Here is a 21,923-nt window from a genome sequence, read left to right as displayed (position 1 = left end):
TTACGAACAAGATAATAAAGCTTGAAAATTTTAAAGTGAATTGTGATTATAATTAAAGTTGCACTTCACCTGTAAAAATGGAAAAACTGGTCCAGATGTCTTGATTTGATAATTCATTTGATATGAAATGGAGCAATAGGAATATTTTTTGTTAATTTGTTAAAGAAGAAATGTAATTTAAAAATTTTAACCAGCAGAGGGCTCTGAATTCGGCCTGAGCTGCTGATTAAAAGATGTGACATGCTATTAAGGCACTTATTGTACAAGATCTATTGACCACGACAAGGTAGTGCCACAGAAAATAAGGAAAAAATTCATTTTTCAAATGTTGCTGCACCAAAAATCGTAGAAAAAGGAAATATATAATGAATTAGAAATGTATAAAACTATGTTGTTATGATGAAGCAACACTATGCTTTACACAAAGTTTAAGACTAGGAAGCAAGAGGAAATCGTTTTTCGCTTTTTAAAATTTTAATTTTTTTCGACTTTTTCATAAATAATTTTAATACTTTTGGGCTTTTTATTCATCATAACACTATTGTTACAATAGTTTGTGATTTTTGAAGTAATTTGCATTTTAGTTACTTAACGCTACCCATGAAATTTCAAAACGACTAAATTTTCGCCTTTGTAAATTATAGCACCATTTTCTAAGTATAATGTAACTAGGAGTTTTGCTCCTCATTACAGCGTTGTTAACGTCAACGGAGTTTTGCTTCTCATTACAGCGTTGTTAACGTCAACTTATTAAAGGAAACTTTTGAGAGAACTGATTAGATTTTTTTCTTAGGATATTTTTAGGGGAGTATTAAAAGCAATAGTTTCTGCTTATATTGCTATTTTCATGGACATCAGGTATCAATGGATTTCTCGGAAAATATTGTTCGGCATTATTAATAGGCAAAATGTTCGTAGTTAAGTACTTTTGATGCATAATGGTTAGTATATGCATAGCTTCTATAAATACTGCGTATAAATTGGGCAAGAGCAACTTAAATTTCAATTTGAAATGTTTCAAAAATTTTATATCTGAATATTTTTTTCCAACTGATGTTGTTGTTTCTAACACATTAGTTCAATAACAACTATAGACTATACTGTCCTTCACAATATAGCCTCAGCTATATCAAATCAACTAGTCTAAACGCTCGGAAAAAGTCACACACAAACATTCGTTACATGAAATTACCCTCCAAGTTACAGATAATCAACCCAGGTTGGAGAGAACAATCACTTTTACGTCAAAAATACATGTACTTCACCTTTAGCTTTTCACCTTTAAATTCGTAAAATTTACGATAAACTGAAATTTCGAATTATAGCACCGAAGTCAAGCATCACTGGCTGCGGTCAGTGTACGGGTGGGTGACCACTTGGATCAGCCTGCGTAGGGACCGAGGGTGTGCGGTATTTGTCCTCGTTAAACTGTTCTACCGTAAAGTGCTCGACTTCGCGTGCATGCCGTCGGGCTACCAAAGCGGGGGTGCCGTCCCCTCCGCAGAGGATCAAAATTGCGATGGCATGTCTTCGGATCATCCTCAGGGATGTTTCCCAGACCATCGCCTATAGCCCATTGTGCAGCTCTAGTGCGACGTAAATGAACAACAACAACAACATCGAATTATAGCAAAAAATGGTTATCCACAAAAAGTTAATTTTAAGAATACAAATTCATGTAATAACAGGCATACGTAATTCACGAATTAAACGTAAGTGGATTCGAATTTTTTAGCAAATATTTTACTAAACACTTTTTACTAGATAAGAATGAGTACGTAATTTTTACATAATATTTACGTAAACATTACGTCAAAAGTTACGTAGTTTAAATGTTGAATTATAGCAACAAAAATTTTTCCAAAAAGCGGGAAATTAAAGTACAATTTTACTTAAACAAATTCGTTTACTTTAAATTCATTTATTTTTGCTTATTTAATATTTTACCAACCAGTTTTTACATTTGTTGGGAAGACTTCAAAACCTCAGCTTTTTAAATGGCCACTGATGAATCGTGAAACTGCTGTTTAATCCGATCTATTTCCTTTGAGCCTCACAAGGGCTTTTTCTAGCCAACCAGTAGTGAGGTTTCAACCAAAGTTGCCTGTAGCAGTTTTTCCTCGGGGAGCAAATCTTTTTGATGGGTCTTGATAATTTTTTTCCAACTCCCATACACAATGATCTGCAAAATAAGTCTTTCGCAAATCTCCCTTACGCAAGTCTTTAACAATAAAAACTATTTTTAATTTTCGTGCTAAATATCTGCAGAGGAAAATTGATTTTCAACTTCAGTTGCTTATAATTTAAAATTCTGCACTACCCACATTAAGTGGAAGGAACCCGTGATGTTCCTATGAAATTAAAAATAAAGCATTGGGTTCAATTACTCTTAAACAGATGATATGCTCCTTGATTGCATTAAACACAATTAAAAGAAATCAATTTCTATCTAAAGTTATTTAAGGTATTTAAACCGCTACTAAACACACCAAAATGTCTCATAGGGCAGTAAAAAAATATACAGTTAAAGTAATATAAGTAAAAGGTATATGGAGTGTTGATGAAATGTGTAAAGGTTAGGTTATATTCTAACATAAGAACAGAGAGCATTTTTCGAAATATTTTCTTTTTAATATTTAAATAAATAAAATTAAGAAAATTGATTGAATTTTCGCAGATTGCAAACACACTTCTTCCAGAGAGTACGACTTACAGAAAGTTAAAAAATAAATGAAGTAAATGAATAAAAGTAAAAGGAAATGAGAGAATGAATTGATAAACCTCTTTCAGATATTCCCCTTTTAATTTAATTTAATGAATTCCAAATTACATTTGTTAAATTACAAATTATATAAAGTAATTTGCAACAAATAAATACTTATTAATTATCGATATTATTGGATAGTCGTTTTAACTTTTTTACAAACTTCAGTTGCGTTTTATCAGAGGTCTGGTTTCTTAGAACAAGCGCCTTATCTGGGCGTCAGCGGGACGTCAACGTCACGCTGACGCCTAGAAAATACTTTTTTGTAAGCAGTCGGTCCAACGCAGACATTATCTCTCATTGCGCTTGCGTTAATAACGTAAACAAATATTTATTTTGAATTTGTATTGATTTTGTTATTGTCGACCAGTGTTTTAGAGAACAAATCAAGACTTTGTCCAAGAAAAAACACATTATAGCTGAGCTAAATGAAGAGTGCTATGTTTAATGAAGAAGCTATGTTTAATGTCAAAATCAAAATCTTGGCTGATTTCAATGTGCTGTTGGATGTAGTTCGCCATTGCTTCTATGGTTAACGTCACGTTGTAATCCAACTGCATTTGAGTTGGATTGCAATTGTAGTTCAAGATGAGCGTTCGATGACGTATACTATCAAACTCACAAATGGACCAATCAGAGGTTAGGGCTGATTTCCAGCTGACGGCTTCCTGTCCTAAGAAACCAGGCCTTAAAAACAACGAATCAATCTAAAATGTAATTAATGAATTTTAAATTTTATTTTCAAATACTACAGTAATCGTTTTTATTTTAATCTTTTGAGAACTCTCGAAAAAGTTTAGAAAAAATATTTTCAATTTATTTGAAATTTGAAAGGGGAAGTTTTCTGAAGAAGTCATATTAATACTTGGTATAAGGATATAAGCCTACAATAAGAAGCAATATGAATAGAAAGTAAAATATTAAATTTTACGTTTGCACAAGAAAAAAAAAACTCATCAATTTAAATATTCAAAACGAGTATACCAAATCATTCCTAATTTAGGTTTAATCCTATGTTTCGAAATAAAATTGAAGATTATTACTTCTATTTCTTCAAATGAAAATATTTGAAATGGGGCAAAACTTCCTGCTTTCATATTTAGGAGAAAAGCTATTTCAGTTTAAAAAGTTATTTCAGTTTCAAAAGTTATTTCAGAACGGAAGATGAAGCTTCTGGGAATCCTAAAGAAAAATATTTTTGACGAAGAAGATAATAATACCAGTTTTCTAGAAAATAGAAAATTAATTAAAAGCTCTATAAAAAAGTTTCATCTTATAAATAATATTTCTACAACATTAGTTACACAGGATATAATAAATTACTAAACTGTGCTACAATCAAAGGCACAATTTTTAATACTTTCAGCTCTGGAACCGAATAAAAGATTACTTCTTGAATAAATGAATCTTGAAAAAGCAGAGAGTTGAAAAATATGCTTCTCCATTGCTTGAAAAAGCAATTTAAATGTCTTCGTCTGATATATAAAGAAAAATAAATTTAAATGCATGGTATTATGCCTCTGGAAAAGTATAATATAACAGAAAGTCATAAAGACGAGTTGTAACTTTTCATGCCAATGAATACCAGTTTATTAGAAACGGCAATATATTAAACGGAATGATTGGATTTATTCAAATAGATTGAGTGTTGATGCATTTAGTTTTTGAATAAATGATTTAAAGATCAATAAAAATGAGTTAAAAATAAATTCTTTATTCGCGGAAGGAAAGTGTTTGATTCGACTTTATTATTAAATAATACATATTATTTGGATGTAACTTTCTCGTTGTTTTAATAATCGCTTAAAGGCATTTTAGCAAGCAATAGCTATCATAATACATTTTTTTAGTCTGGAGTGAATGAATGATTGTATATATATATATATATGTAATACAAAAATTATAAATACTTTTGTATTAATAAAAGCATTAAAACTCTTTTGTTTTCATAAAATGTCTTTCTTAAAGAATAAGCGTAGAGATATTCTAATTTGTTAAATCAAGGCAGAAAACATACCATCGAATTATAATTAGATTTATATTTCAAAGGAGGAGTTTTTTAGAATCTTGTTCCTCCTTCACTTCCATATTAGGAAACATTAAATGATTTTCCTTAATGCATAAGGTTACAAGACTGAGCCTTTTTACTTATTTTCTATTATTATTTAATGCGGGAGTGATGGTTTTCGCATGTCTCTTGCTGAATAATGTGTTCCCTGTAAGATCTCATGGAACCATCCGGAGTTTTGTCCACAGCCATTCCCTTGTGGAGTGTGGATGTGAACTGTTATAACCACCAGCCTGCCTTTGAATAAACCTTTTGAAAACGTATATGGTTTACGACTGACTTATTCAAGCTGAATACAACAATGATAACAAGGATGTAGCCCTGTTATTATTTATATATATTGAAGTTGGCAAGCAAGAGTGTCTGGTTTAAAGCAAGTTAAATCAGTCATAAAATCTCAAGAAATTAACTATGAAAAAAGATATAAATATACAAAAAAAAAAGGTTCACGGAATTTTTGTGATAAAATATCTTCAACATTATGTAGTANTACATATATATATATATATATATAGCACAACGAAGTAAAAAAGGATAAGAAATTGTAAAAGCTAAAATAAATTTCACAAAATGAAATGAAAAATTTAAGTAATTTATATTTCTTAATCGACTTTCAAAACCCTACTTTCGAGAAGATCAAATTTCATAATATTTTTGAAAATTTTTAAAAAATGTTTCCATTAAAAGACTTTAACATAATTGAAAGATTTTAATGTAACAAATCTATTGATCGAACTATTTTCAATTATAATGATATTAGCAAAAATTTTGGGAAAATTAATATATCAATGTATCCGATTATGAATGTCACTATGAAGAAGAGAAAAATTTTAAATTTTTTGATAAACATCATAAACATATTATTACTGGTATTTTAAATATTATAGAAAACTTAGAACTTTGGAATTTAATTATAAAAGGTACAAAATTTAGACCCATTTATCATATATCAAATAATAAATTTCCGAAATACTTTTTTATGATTTCAATAATTTTTGTTTAAAATTATCAAATAGATTCTCATTACCTTCAGGTAGGTTAAAAAAAGGAAATGGGATGTTTTGTATCATTTTAAAAACTTTGTTTTCAATAATCAGGAAAACTTGACTCTTTCTAAAATTGATCGATCAATAAAGCAACTGTAAAAAAACTGTAATTTCCCCAGTGGACAAAGATAACAATAATTTTGCAATAATCTGTAAGAAAAATTATGTTAAACTATTGAATTAGGAGTTACAAAATAGTAGAAATTTTAAGCTTAGTAATTTAAATATTATTATTATCATTAAGAACTTTTAGCATTATATAAGAGGTTAAATTTTCAACATACAATTTCCTTTCTTAATTATCACTCTAAACTTTCATAAAATTCCTATTAAATTCAGAACAATCACAAGTGGGTCTTAAACTTACCCAACTGATCCTGGCACCAATTTCTTCAACTACTTAAATGAAATTATTATCAATATTATTAAAGAAAGATTTTTCTTGGATTATCACTAATAATCAACCAATTTTAGAATTTATTAAACAAAATGAAACTAATTCTAATGCAACTTTTAATTTCCAGGATCTCTTCAATAGCATTTCCCTGTCTAAACTAAAAGATATTCTTTACAGTTATCACTTTGATTTTAAAATAATCCTTAGTTGCCATTTTGAGTATTGGGAAATTCTAATTATATTTATCATTACAATGCAAGACTTACTTTTATTCATATGATGGAATATCGTGAGGATCATTTTTTAAATCAAAGACTTTTAGCTATTTCACTTTTACACTATTATGAAAGAAATTTTACTCTAAGCATTAAATATTTTTTTTAGATTTATAGCTGATTTAATTGTCTTTAATTTTCAAGATTACACAATTTTGTTAAAAAAATATTTACCCTGAGGAATAAATCTTGCTTCCAAATCATGATAATAATATAAGGTTTGATGTTTTGGAATAAGATATTAAAAATAAGAAAATATCGGCATTGTTGTGTTATTCAATAAAAGAAATTATTTCAATTTTAATCTATTTCTAATGTTTTCATTTAATTCCTTTATTCATTTAAATACCATTTTTTATCAAATGAATAGAATTAAAAGAATCCGTAGTCATGTTTATTTAGAATAAAAAAAAATAGACAAACTCTTTCAAAGTTTGTCAAAAAAGCAGATACCCAACTAATGTAATTAAGTTCTTTATAAAATCATTGAGTGAATTGTATGTTATTATTAATAATAAATTTACTAAAAACTTATTGTAGAAATCCAATTCGGATTAATCCACTTCCGTGGCTAAGAATCTGTGCCGATCGGGCAAAACATGTTTGGTTTTTTCAAAGAAAAGTTTTATTTTCCAAAATTATAAAAATTGTATAATTAAATACTAAGTCTTATTAATTCTAAATTTTAAATTATACAATATGATATTATTACTTTGCACACATATAATTTCAGGCCGTGCAAAGGGTAACTTACAAATCAAACTCACTTCAGTACTGCAGTAAGAACGAGCCGTAAAAGGACCCTCTATTTATGTTTTTAACCTCTATTGAGTTAAGTTTTAATTTACTTTTAAATTAGTTTCATTAATATGTTGTTAAGTTTTTCTTTTTAATGATTTAAGCAAATAAATTTAAGTTTACTTTATTATTGAATTAATGTTTTTTCTATTTATTTAATTTTATTTCTTATTCTGGATGAATAATTTAACCTCTCTGTCAAATAAAGATCAAATCATTAGTTTTAATTTTTTTTTTATCGTTTTTACTGAACTTACTATGCCAGATCAAATCTGACCCTAGCTTCATTTTGCAATTTTGTTAACTGTTTTATTAGTATATCTACTCTTAACATTCTTTATTTTGCTTTCCGTTGTAAGCTTATTTCCTTTTTTATTTCTTTTTTCCGTTTTAAATTAATTTACAATTACTCAATTTTTTAATTTTTTCAGGCATCTTGCATTCTAGAGAGTAATTTTTATCTTGGGGGATTTTTTATTATTATTTTTTATTTTAAATATCTCATTTAGCAAAGGAATGCAACTTGAAGAGAACCTTTACGTTTATTTGAATAAATTTTTATTTGGAACATTTAATTTAAAAGTTTTAATAATTTTGATGAAATAATCAGTTTGCTGTTCAGAAATGATAGCTAGGCAACCGTGAGATTTTGAGAGTTATAAGAAAAAAACTAGATTCCTTAGTAAGGACACAAAACGGTTTGAACTAAAATATGAAAATTAAAGTAACATGGACTGAATTTTAAAATAAGAGCTAAAAAAGCAAAATATGATTTTGCTGTATTCCTCAAAACGCAAATAAATTAAATAGGCTAATTTGAGTAGCCTGTTTAATCAAACAGCTGTAACATTTTACAAAGTTTTTTAAGCTCAAAGAGACTGCACGTAGATAAATTGTAAAAATTACATTTTAACAAGCATTTTATAATTTTGCAAGCGTAACTTAATGCTAACGAAAAAGTAGTAGTTGTACGAATTTAAAACCCATATCCCCAACCCATAAACCCCTTATAATCCCATTTATTTTTTCGTTTAACAAACATAATTTTTGTTTATAGAAACTAATTTATCAAGCAACACTTAATAAATAATTTAATTTTCATTAAATTAAATGTGGAAAAATTTAAAAAAAATTTAAATGTGGAAATGGCTATGTGGTAAAATTTTAAAAAAAAATGTGCTACTAATGTGCTATGCAGAAAAATTAAAAAAAATTGAGAACAATACAAAAGAGTTTTTAGTTGCCCAGTGAAAAAGTTTTGATTCTCACACCTAAATTATTGCAAAAGTCATGATACTCATTTGAAAAATATTGCTTAAGTTTTGGTTCTCATTAAAAATGTATTAATAATACTTCATTTTTTTGTGAACCGTGAAGCGTTTAAAAGATACATTCTGAAGAACTCTTTTGTTTTAGAATAAACCACTCAGTTGCTGTAAGAAATCCAGATTTTTATAAATGCTGTTCAGGATTTTGCATTGATCTTCTGCAAAAATTTTCAGATGATCTCAAATTTACATATGATTTATACCAAGTAGAAGATGGAGCATGGGGTGTAATAACAGTAAGTAATCATTTAATTTAAATTATATTTATTATTCTGACACGCCATAGAGTGCTTCGTTTTTAAACTTTCATTCTAAGCAAAGTATATTACCCGAAAAAAGCGTCCTTTTCATAGGAACATTACAGATGTAAATTTATTTTCAAGTCAAAGAATATCTTCTGTGAGAAGTATTGCCTCAAAATTTTGAATTTCCACTAAAAATACTGAAACTTCCTTTAATTTTAACACATAGTTTTGTGTTAGGAAGTACCACTTGCGTTAAAAACTGTTTTTTAATGTTCATAATGCAAGACAAATATCTTTTAGGATGTCCCTTCTGGAAGTTAAAGTGTAACTCAAATTTCCAATGCAAGGACTTTAGTTAATTGACCAGCTATGAACTCATCACGCGAAAAACATTGCATCTAGGGATGACGTTAAATTCAAGACAATTTTTCGTTGTTAGGAAGTACCACTTGCGTTAACAACTGACATTTTATCTTCAAACTGCAAGACAAATATCCCTTAGAATGCCTCCTCAGAAAATTAAAATGGAACGCAAATTTTCAATGCGAAGACTTCACTCAATAGGCTAAAGATGAACTCACAAAGTAAAAGTGGTTGATATTTAAATTACGCTCTTTAAATCGTATATAAAAGCTGGATTTGGTGTTAAACCGGAATAAATTTTTTCTTCACTCAATCGTTTGGTTGTTCGACGTTTTATTCGAAGAGATAAAGCACCACAGTTTTTACAGGATATCTTTAAATAACTGAAACAATACACTCATTTTGTTATTGAGTTTTCTAAACTCATACCAGCTAAAGTGAGGCACATTTAATTAACATTATGGTACTACTGGAAGCATTTCAAAGGAAAATAGTTTTGAATATATCTCGTTGAAGGAATGGGGAATTGATATTTTTATCTTAATAAGAGCCCAAACATGCACTGTTGTGCAGAATACTTTCAAAATTGATGATCTCATCACGTCTAAATATTTGACAAGGAAATAAATATCACGACATAGTTCATGCAGACAAATACATACTTCGCCCACCCAGGAAATATTCTTCGCTCTAGAATGATTGATTTTTGACTTGCTGTCTTTCAGGATGTGGCGAATAAGATTTAAAGCTTTTGACGAGACGAGGTTTGTAATCTGCACTCCACCACTGAACTTTGGAGAGAAAAATTACATAGAAGTTATTCCTTTTCAAAGTACTAAAGTGTTTACCTGATTGAAAGCTAACATAATTCGTTTCGAAAATAAGTTAATAAGAATAATAGAACAATCAATATGTTTTTAGTATTCAAAAGTGGGCACCCACTTTCAAAACTCGCCAGACGTAAATGAAAAGAAACAAAAGGGATTTACAATTTAAAAAGAAAAGTTTCCAACGAAAAATGGAAAAATAAAGGAGAGAGAAATTAGAAAAAACCACACTAGCCGAGATAGAAAATTAAAGCTAATAAACAGAGCAAGAAGAACCAAAGCGACCGAGAGAGGACTAATCAGAGTAAGATGCGTTTTTTCGTACTCGGGGGAGGTGATGAGGAACTAAAGTCGTTAACAAAGGAAATCAGCATTCATATGAATAAAGCAAGATTTCAGGCTACCAAGATGAACTGATGTGAGTAAACTGTGTTTGTGCTGGGATAATAGTATAGCTACTACAGGTTGTACAGTAATAAACACAGAAGTTTTTATCCCAGTACCACCAGTTCTGAGGACAGACTGAAAAAAACAAACGAAGGGCTTATAGACAAATTTAAATTTGTCGACAGTATCTTGGGAAGCGGAATTGAATCTATTCGAGTAGAAAAGGCATCATCAGTCTAATTAACTACTTTTAATTAAAAAATAAAAATTTATTTAAAATAAATTTAAAACAATTAAAGCAATTGAAAACAATTGAAAACAGTTTGAAACAATTTAAAACAATTGAAAATAATTGAAAACAGTTTAAAACAATTTAAAACAATTTAAAACAATTTAAAACAATTTAAAAAAATTTAAAACAATTTAAAACAATTTAAAACTATTAAAACAATTTAAAACAATTAAAACAATTTAAAACAATTAAAACAATTTAAAACAATTGAAACAATTAAACAATTTAAAACAATTAAAACAATTTAAAACAATCAAAACAATTTAAAACAATTAAAACAATGAAACAATTTAAAATAATTTTTACGTGAGACCAACTTAGCTGTACTGCAAACTGCTCGGAATTCTCACTACAATCAAAATCCAATTTAGGGGCAAATTAGCCAAAATAGTGTTGTTTCATTAGTTAAACCAATTCTACATATAGTTTGTTTTGCAGGAGTATTTGAGGATCTCTAGTCTTAACGTGGTGAATTCTGAATTGCTTTCATAACATCACTAGCCGAATGAGCAAAATCTTGCAGTTGTACTGAAATCAAATCTAAACGCTTAACTATCATAGAATAAGCCTATCCAAAAATCTTGATCATTCACACAAAACGAGAATTACTTTCTCCTCTGAAAACACAGATATGTTGGCACGCTTTTCTTATCACTTGAAATTGGCATTTGAAATTGAGAATAAGTCGGCGAGACTTTACTATTGATAGTAATTTGTTTTGACTTAATTAAATCATTTGTTTTTCGTCGTTAAAATAGGTATGTATATTTTAAATTGTGCTATAGGGATAAAAATATTTTACTTAAATCTCTGTGAACTGTTCGAATTGGTTTTAACGTGTAGAATTTCGATCAGCTTTTATTTTGTTCAGCCTTTTTTCAAGTTCGTCTTTATCTTCACTCAGTACTTGTAAGATTGATTTTCAAATTTATTTATTTTGAAAATTAGTGTGTAAATCATTCTAAATTAATGAATCTTAATTTATATTGTATCTTAATAATACATTTACGGAATCTTATGTGTCTCTTATTTTACTATAATTAATAATTTCAGAGCAGCTGAATGCAAAAAATGGTGGCGGCTACTTTACAGTGAGTAGTGTAATAGAACATTCTTACTGTAGTGGAACACCACATTGGTGAAGAGTATTTTCGACAATTTTTGGAGTTAAGATACACAATTCTTTTTGCGGTATACTTCTCACAAAAGATAGTATTAGATATAAAAAATATCTATATATTTGAAATATTTAACTGATGTTTACTTTACTTCGAAATAAAAGTTTAAAAACAAAGGACCCTATTGTGCAATAACATATATTTTACGTATTTTGCGTAAAGAAAAAAAATTAAAAATCCCCCCCTTTTTTTTTAAAAAAAAAAGCCATAAATATCTAACGCTTTACAATAAATTAGGAACTTGTAATTTTGTTGGAGAATTGCCATTGAAGATGAAATTCATCAAATTAAAGCCAAAATTTTAAACAAAATAGAATTCTTTGAAAACCTTTATAGTGACTTTGGAGCATTGCCATTTCTATATCATACCTATATTTACTGTTTAAATATTTATAAGTAGTGATGGAAAAGTTATTTTAATTCTAAAACTGCTATTGCACTATCTTTGCTATCACTGGAAAAATATTTTCTGAAACTACGGAAAAACCGTTGACGAGTTTTTATAAGAACTGCATCAATTACCATAGATCCAGTAGTAATTACCAAAATTATTTAAGCATTGTTGTCAACAATAATATGACGAATAATAATATTCCTAGAGCGAATAAATATTTTTACTCCATTAGCTTTGCTTTTAAGCGGATAGGTTATTTTTTTATTTCAATAAATACAGATTATCAACATTAATTAAATATCCTTGTCGTCAATAATAGTCAGAAAACCTTTTGCGGATAAGTGCCTTTACTCCTTGAATTATGCCTTTTAGTTCATAGCTTATGTCTTTTATTTAAGTATGCATGCATCACCTAAATTAGTTAAGAAACATGGCCGTCAATAAGAGTTTGGTTATTTTAAAATAGTATCACGTTTCTCCTAAGCGAATTACTAACCACTTTTCTATAAATTTTACCTTTGAATACATAACTAATTTTCTTTCCTTTTCAATTGCTGTAGATTTTAAACTATTTAATTTAATGGAAACACATTTTAAAAGAACTACTATAAACAAAATAAACACGTGATATGGAGATATAATTCACGAATGCTTGCTCATTAAATTAACTTGACATAGCGGTTAAAAAATAATTAAATATCGAAATAGGTACAATTAACTTTTTCTGATCAAGTAGAGCTGTAAGCAAACACATGTCATTGATGATATCTTCAAAATATTTGATAATTTGAATTGTCTATAGTTAAATTTAAAACAATGACTAAGACTTTACCGATCGTTTTTTGCTCGTTTTCGTTCGAACAATTTGTTGTAGAATGTTTTGATGTCGACTATGATCCATGCTTCGAATTATCTGTATGCCAAATTTCATGACTTTCGGTCGAATGGCTCAGGAGTCTATAACTGGCACACACTCCCAGATTCACTTTTATTTAAATAAATTCCTTAAGCATACATTTCTTCTTAATGAAGCAGAAATGCAAAAGCAATTTGCATTTAGTTATAAAAGTTAAAAACATTTTGCACACATTATTTACATGTATTATTAAGTAATTATACAACAATACTGGTATATTAAATAAATAACTATAGGATTATAAAGATGAAAGGCGTGCATAATTTATATATAAAGTTCTTGTTTCATCATTTACTTTAAGTAAAACAAATGCACATTGCACATCACATTAACATTCAATGTAAAAATGCTGATAGCATTTCATTTAGTTTTAGGTTTAATATTTTGATGAAATTTATTTAGTTCTCAAAATAATAAATTGCTCATATTTTGAAATATAATTCTGATTTATTCATACTGAATAATTTTTTGTATAAATAAAAATTAAGAGGAGAATTTAATGTTACATTGGTATAATAAATATCATCATGAATCTTTGTTTTCAATAAAGCCATTGTAGGAAAAAGAACAGAGGAAATAAAAATCTGAATTAAAATTTAATTTCTTGTGAAAGTAATATCTAATTAATATCATCGAAAAGCATTTTATAGGAATTCATTTATAAATTTAACTAAAGTAATTGAACGCAAATTAAAATTATGTTTTAGCATTTCATCTTTACATATTGAATGCAATTAATTAAAATATCTGTATCATAATATCCATAACTAATTAATAATTCTCTGGAGTTGCGTAAAATTTGAATAACATCATTAATTAGTCTCGATTTATGTCTAGAAAACTTGGGCTTTTATCATAAAATTCGTTTATGCACGAAATTCATTTTGATATTAAGCTCTTTTCAACTATTGAGGAAATAAAAGTGAAGGGTACATGTATTTGATTTTAATTAGTGTCACAAATAAAAAACGCATGATTCAATTTATAATTAGCAAAAAGCTTTTGATTTAATATTTGAGATCCGGACAATATTTCCATGTGATCTCATTTTAATTAATAATATTAAAGAATCAATTAATTTAATTACTCTGCTATAAAGTAGAATCTGACCTTTTTACAATGTTAGAATTTTCTTTCTGAAGTTACGTCAATAAAAAGCGGCAACAGTTTGTCTATCTAATTCACCATAACGTTAATTAAAGGAAAATTAAAATAAGTTAAACTATCATTAGGGGGTCTAAGCTTCATTGCTCTCCTGACCAAACTAGAGGGACCATATTTCCCAGATTGTGACCCTTTATATTTTGGGGTCCAGAAAACCAAATCCGTTGTGCTTTTGTGTCTGATTTCGTTACTTTAAAATAACATCTTCACTAATTAATTACAATATTTGAGGTCAGCCCCTCGAACCATTCAGTTAGAACGTGAAGAAATGATCATTAGATCAAAAGTTATTCAAGGTGGTCTGCTTTTTTTTGCGCACTGTACAGTGCTTAAAATTAAAAAGGATTACATTCGTTCTACTGATGGGATTCTTACGAATTAAGAGTGAATTTTAATTGTTTCCTAGGGTGACCACAATTATGCTAATTAATTAGTACTAAATTTTATTTAAGTAACGAAATAAGAGACAAAAATGCACTTTTTCTGAATAAACATATATTTTTTTATACAAATTTGAATTTATGACCCTTAACTTTTAAGTAGCCTCAATCAGTAAGCCATGGTCCTAATTGTTAAGCCAGGAGGGTGAATGTAAATTTGGTTCTCTTAATATTAATCTCAATTTTTGCATTTTCTGTCATATATTTAAAATTAATTGCTCAATTTAAAATAAGCTTGCACAATCTGAAGAAAATTTTTTACCCAAATATTATTTATAATTAATAATTTTAATAGGTATTCATTAGTTTTACTATTTCATTTAGTAATGGCGAAAGCATTTTGAATTATGAGACATAAATTTTTTATACCATATTAATCTACGTATTTATTTAATCTATTGCATTTCAATTATTTCATTTAGTAAAAACTGAGAAATATTAAAATTAATTACTGTACAAAAATAATTTTGAGACACTGAAAAAAATACTCAAATAAACAGATTAATGCCTGAATATGATAAACTTAAAAAGAACTTGACTTAGCGTAGCGTAAGCTCCATTCACGATTTTCCCTTATTTTGATTCGATATCCTTTTCTTTCTTTAATTATAAAATGCGACATTTCTTAAGTCGTCTGCTTATTTATACTTATTTTAATAAATATGTGTGAATAAATTACAATATTTAACGAATGTCGTCAAGCTTTATAAAAACATGTTTTTGATTAAATATAGTTATGTCTCAGCGTCTTTTATTTTAGTTTTTAGTTTATTCATTCGACAATTAATACAATTTCAATAATACATATGCGTAAGCATAGATTTGGAATAATATATTTATCAATTTCATCAGTATATGTATATATTTTTTTAATTAATAAGCAATAACGACTTAAATGAAGATGTAACTTTTATGATAGATATCTTTATAAAATATATTTAGATCACCAATGATTATCTGAAATACCGTTGATATCTTAAAAGCCTTTACGACGAGGATAGGGATGTCGAACATACACCGAAGAGCCATTACATTATGACCACCCTGTTAATAACATGTAGGACCACCTTTAGCCCTCAAGCTGCTAGCACCCACCATGGCATTGATTCCACAAGGTGCTGATAGGTAGTTGGAGGTATCTGGTACCAAGAGCTCACCAACTGATCCTGCAATTCCCACACATTGCGAGGGGGTAGCGTGTCAGCACTAACTTTTTTTCCAAGTAGGACCACAAATGCTCTATTGGATTAAGGTCAGGTGAATTTGGGGGCCAAGACATGACTTGAAAGTCGCTGGAATGTTCCTCGAACCAATCTTTGACGATTCGACCCTTATGACATGGTGCATTATCCTGTTGGAAAACACCATCTCCAGCAAGAAAAACTGTTGCCATGAATGGGTGAACTATGTTCAAGCAGCTTACAGACGTCAGGGATTATTCTATGAGAATTATGGGTCCTAATGTGCCCCATGAATCCATTGATCCTAGGCGAGAAACCATGAAAACCTTGGCGAGCCCATTGTTATTAATGGAGGATGGTCATAATGTATTGGCTCTTCTGCGTATATTTCTGTCGGGTACATAGCCAAAATTAAGCGTTTTAAAATATCTCTGTATCTGAAATATCATCTTAACGTCATTGTGTATTTCCATTTTGAATTGCCTGACCACGAGTGATTCGCAGAACTATTCAATTACATTTTCAAGTTCTTATTCTTTTTGCAACCTCGTAAATTTCCTTCCGATAATATGCTAATATATTTTGTTTTGTGTTCTATAATACTTGAAGTTTTTGGTAAAAAAAAAAATTTATCTAAATAATCGTAACTTTTTTTTTAATTCTCAAAACTATAGCTAATTTTCTGAGAAGAATATAAGAAAATTTTACTATATAAAAATTACTCGGTGAAAAACATCTACCAGATTAAATTAATTAGGCTCACCCTTTTCTCTAAATCATTTATTTATGAACAAATAAACAAATTAATTAATTATTTATTTCATTATTTCTTATTTGTTTCATTTGTGAAAAGTCAATGCATATTAATAAAACCCAAAAAACTACAACTCTTTGCCTTTTTTTAATGAATAAATAAGTATACTTGTATGTATCTAAACTTATACATTCTTATTATTTTGCACATTCAGACAAAAAATATATAAAATTAAAAATATCATTGTGAAATATCTATTTCACAAATTTTTGAGAAGAATGTAAGAAAATTTTATTAAATTAAAACTACTGGGGAAAAATGTCTCACTGATTGTATAAGTTAAGCTCACCCTTTTCTCTGAATTATTTATTTATGAACAAACAAACAAATTATTTATTTTATTATTTCTAATTTGTTTGATTTGTGAAAAGTCAAAACATTTTAGTGAAACTAAAACACACACAACTGTCTGCTTTGTTTTTAAGTGAACAAATAAGTATACTTGTATGTTTATAAACTAATGCAATCTTATTAACTTGCACAATCACACAAAAGTATACATATTTAAAAATATTGTGAAAACATCTGTAGCTTTTGGATCAAAACAAATTTGAGATTTGAAATGCCCTCACCCGAATAACACAAAACCAAATGAGTGTTTATGGGAACAAAAACTTTCACTGACCAGTGTAATTCACAGAACCAATTTAAACAGAGAGAGATTTTAAAATGATTTAATTATAATTATGATGAATTGTTTTAGTGTATTTACAATGGCTTTGTTACATTTTATTTGTCTTTATTTCAGGCTAATGGTACATGGAATGGTTTGATAGCAGAGATTCTTAGTAATAAAGCAGACATAGTGGTAACATCTATAAAAATTAACTCTGACAGACAAAAAGCTGTTGATTTTACAGTACCTTTTCTTGAAACAGGGATAGCAATCGTAGTTGCTAAAAGAACTGGTATTATATCTCCGAAAGCTTTCCTAGGTATGCTATTTTAAACAAAAATATATTCAATAGGATAAAAAAAGCAGAATATTTTTTTAAAAATCTTTATATTTGACATTTTTATGTGTAACATTTTGTAACACTTATTTATATTAAAAATACGCAAAAAAAATTATCAAAGATAAAAGGATTTATTTTTTGCTAATTGTTACAATATTAATATTTTAAACAAATGTCAGTGAAAGGAATTATGAATGATTTATAAAAATAATTTACAAAATAACTGACAGAAAATTAATAAAAAAGTAATTAATGAAATATAATTAATAAATTGAAGCAATAATAAATGCGTAGTAAAAAATAGTCTCATATCTAAGTTATTAAACACAAAACATTACTTTCTAACGTACTCTCCTCATGTTGTATTAAATACAGATATGAAAGTTAAAAAAAGTTTGTTTTTATTTTTGAATTTTATATATCTTAAAATAGTTAAGTTTCGGCAATTGTTCCGTGCGTTATACTAACGGTTTATCAAATATTCTGATTTTCAGCACCACTATTTCCTCACACTTCGTAAAAATGCATAACTGGATAGTAAATTTAACCAAATAAATAGTTTTATACCATGCTTTTAGTTATCAGGAAAAAATTGCATGTGAATCAGAACAATCTTTCGATTTATCATTTATTTTGTAATTTTAACTTTTTGATATCTATGTTCTTTAACAAATATATCAGTAATAATACGTTTACACTTCTACGCTGAATTAAAAATGACTGCTTATTTAAATAGATAGTGGGAATTAAATGAAGGATAATTATTTTCTTTTCTGATATATTTCTCAAAAATTGAAAGGGAAAAAAGGACACGAATGATGGCTCCAAACGTTTCATCAAAATCATTTAAAGGTACTTAACTCAGATTTATAAAACTACGGTGACTGTTTCATCGATCTTATATAGGGGTAGTGAGGTTTGTTCATTTATTCACGTACATTAGTGAACTTCTTTGTAAATGCAAAAAAATGACTTAAAGACTCTTTTCAATGGCTCAAATTTGATAAAGACGGCAAAAATATACATCAAGTGTTATAGCAGGATTTAATCCCACTACTTCAACGCTTCAAAGCAGTTAGCGGAGCAGCGATACAGCATAGCAGAGAAGACACGTAGAATTTATTGCGAAGAAAGCAAGCATATCTTATAGTCGTGGGATATCTTCCGCCAAATGCTCACAGGGGTAGCTGATTTAATTCTTCTCAGTTGTCTTTCCTATTTCAACTCTATCCGTTCTTTGATTTAAAAACAGGCAGCAATTTTTGTATTAAGCTCAACAAGCCTATATATGCCTATAAATCAAATTTATTTTTTAATTGTTACAGATTTAGAATGACGGTGGGATTCGAGCCGACTTTTTGCCGTTTTTGACTGAAAGTGGATACTCCTTGACCAGAAAAGCCCCTGTAAAACCAGCAATTAAGAAAAAGTTAACTAATTAAGAACAATTAATGAAAAATAGCACACGTTAGAGAAGAACGCTACAAGGATGCATGGATTATAGCATAGAGTTATCGGGTTTGAATCTCGTCGTACTCTCGGATGTATCTTTGTTGTTGTTGTCGTTGTAGATTATCCTCCAATTCCTGAGGAAGTCAGACAAAGTAAATCAGACCATTGACCCTAAGAAAATCGAGGACCAGAAGGGGAAATAAGTATACTTCCTCTTTGGAAAATCCCAAAGAGTTCAGAGTGTGTTCGGGAGAAGCCTGCTCAGTTTCACAGTTGGGGCCGAACTCGAAGCTTCTCCTGCCTTCAAAAAACAAGAGACTTTTCGTGTGACCGCTTGCTAATCTGGAAATTGCGGTTTTAGAAGCTATGTCACAATTGAGGGTGAATGAAGAACCTGACTCTTTGCCCGCATTCCAGTGATGGCAAGGAGGAATCTTCCACCCCTTCGAAATTTCAGAATTAACTATGGATTGATGTTCTAGGAAGGTAAGAGCTGAAGAGGAAAGATTATCGTGGCAACAGCCCTCCTTGATCAGTCTGTCCGCCTGCTCATTGCCGTATTGATGGGATGGATCCACTATAGGAAGGATCCACTATGGGATGGATGGGATGGATCTACATGAGATGGGATCCACTGAAAATAAACATCGTGGAATTTCGAAATGAGCTTAAGTTTAAAAAGAATAGAAATACTAGTTTGATCTCCTATTGCAATCCAGTTGTGGAGGTGTTGGAGAGAGCTGCGACTGTCCGAAAGGATCCAGAGGTCCCCGAAGTTATTTTCATTGAGAACAGCTTCAAGGCATTGTTCAATTGCTATTAATTCACTCTTGAAGACCGATGAGAAGTCAGGGTTGTGGAGGCAGATAGACAGTTTTCCCCCCGGTTTCTCGTTGTAAATGCAGCTACCTGCGTGGTCGTTCAGTTTACTGCCATCCGTAAAAAATTTTTATGGCATTGTCGGGGATCTCATTTATTATTTCTAAGGCCAACTGTCTGAATATCTTTGTAACGTCTTCAACCTGATAAGAGATATTACGTTAAATATTGTAAGGTAAACTTTGTTGATAATATCTACTGAAATAGCATGTTCTAAATAGCAAACTTAACGAAGAAAACAATTTATTCGATTTGGGGATCAATAAAATATTACCATAATATTAATGATACCAATGCTTAATTAGTATTAGTAATATATAATAATTGAAATAAAAAATAACCTAGATGCTAAAAAGCAAAGTTAATAGAGAAAAGGTTAGCGGAAAATTCGTCTGCTGGAAACGTAGAAAATCACCATATGTTATATTAATTTTGGTAACACGTTCTACTAGTATCATGGAAATTTTTGTAGTTTTCAGAAGAATTCTACAATGTATCTTTTGTATTCTTAGAAAATAATTTTGCAATGGCAGAAAGATGGCGCATTGATATTTTACCGAACTAGATTTAAAATAAATTTTTTACAACACTACTTATAACTAATTTGAACAGTAAATTAAAGTCCAGATAGAAAATGGTAAGGCTCCAAAGCCCTTAGGTCCTATAAGAATTCCATTCGTTTTTGAAGCTCCGGTTTTCGTTTGAAATGTATTTTGCACAAAAATCAGATATTAAAGAGTTACTGAATCACCCCAAGGGATTCAGTTAACGTTTATACCGATGGCAGTAAAAAGGAATTAAATCACCCTGGAAGTGGCATTTTTATTGGAAGTCATTCTATTTTTTTTAAGACGAAATCAAGATAATTGCTTGGAATTCACAAGCGAACTAATAGCCATTCATGAAGCTTTAAAATCTATTCTTGAATTGAATGCTTCTGGCAACATCTGGATCCTCACACTGGCAATCGCAGTGTCACTGGCAATCGAGGTAATGTAAGTATCGTAAAGAATTACAATACTTACATTACTGGAATCGAGTAACTGACCATATGGTCACTGAAATAATCGGCAAATTGAAACAACTCAGCAAAACTCTAGGCATCCACTTACAAAGCATCCCATCACATGTTGGTGTTCCTGATAATGAAGTCGCAGGAAGCCTATCTAAACGTGGCATCACTGTGGTTGCATTATGCGACTACCTCATTACGTATCAAAAGATTTTCTCCCTGAAGAAAAGCTGCGACAGGCAGCTATGGATAACCACTCCCGTTCACCACTGGTTTGGCAGAAAAAACCCTGGTGGTTCTCCGGAGTTTCAATGAGATAGATGGGATCAAACGGGAGTTTCGTGATTTATCAGTGTCCAGTTAAAATGCTTAAATTTTAAATTAGGGGGCAAAGTCTTCCCAACGTGTATAGCAAGTACAACTTGAAACCAGAACACATCCCCCGAACACATCCTCAATTGCCAGGAATTTTCCTTAGAGGACATTCTCTTGCCACAAATTTCGGTGTGTGACTTTGCCAGAGCGTTTGGACTCGTGGATTTGATATAGCTGAGGCTATATTGTGAAGGATTGGAAACAACAACATCATCAAAGATCAGGCATTTAATAATAGTTTATTTTGCTCAAATAAATATAAACTTCATTTTATTTTTTTTCTTCTGTTAAGCTGTGGCATTTTATCTATTACGTATCAGATTTTACTTCTATACATCCAAGTAGTAGTAAAAATTTGTACAATTCAAATTG

At 29.4% G+C, this 21,923-nt stretch overlaps 1 protein-coding gene across 1 annotated transcript in view; it reads left to right on the top strand.

The window, feature by feature from the left end:
* The window catches only part of LOC107454446 (glutamate receptor ionotropic, NMDA 2B-like), a 150,348-nt gene that overhangs the window by 112,424 nt on the left and 16,001 nt on the right, over positions 1-21,923 (top strand). The window contains exons 8-9 of the mRNA XM_071184913.1: positions 8,765-8,912; positions 17,626-17,812. Coding sequence (XP_071041014.1) covers positions 8,765-8,912; positions 17,626-17,812 — 335 coding nt within the window. The remainder of the gene's footprint in view (positions 1-8,764; positions 8,913-17,625; positions 17,813-21,923) is intronic.

The sequence above is a fragment of the Parasteatoda tepidariorum genome, chromosome 9 (genome assembly GCF_043381705.1).
Source record: "Parasteatoda tepidariorum isolate YZ-2023 chromosome 9, CAS_Ptep_4.0, whole genome shotgun sequence".
In the NCBI taxonomy this organism is placed as follows: Eukaryota; Metazoa; Arthropoda; class Arachnida; order Araneae; family Theridiidae; genus Parasteatoda; species Parasteatoda tepidariorum.
This window is presented reverse-complemented; position numbering and strand designations above follow the sequence as displayed.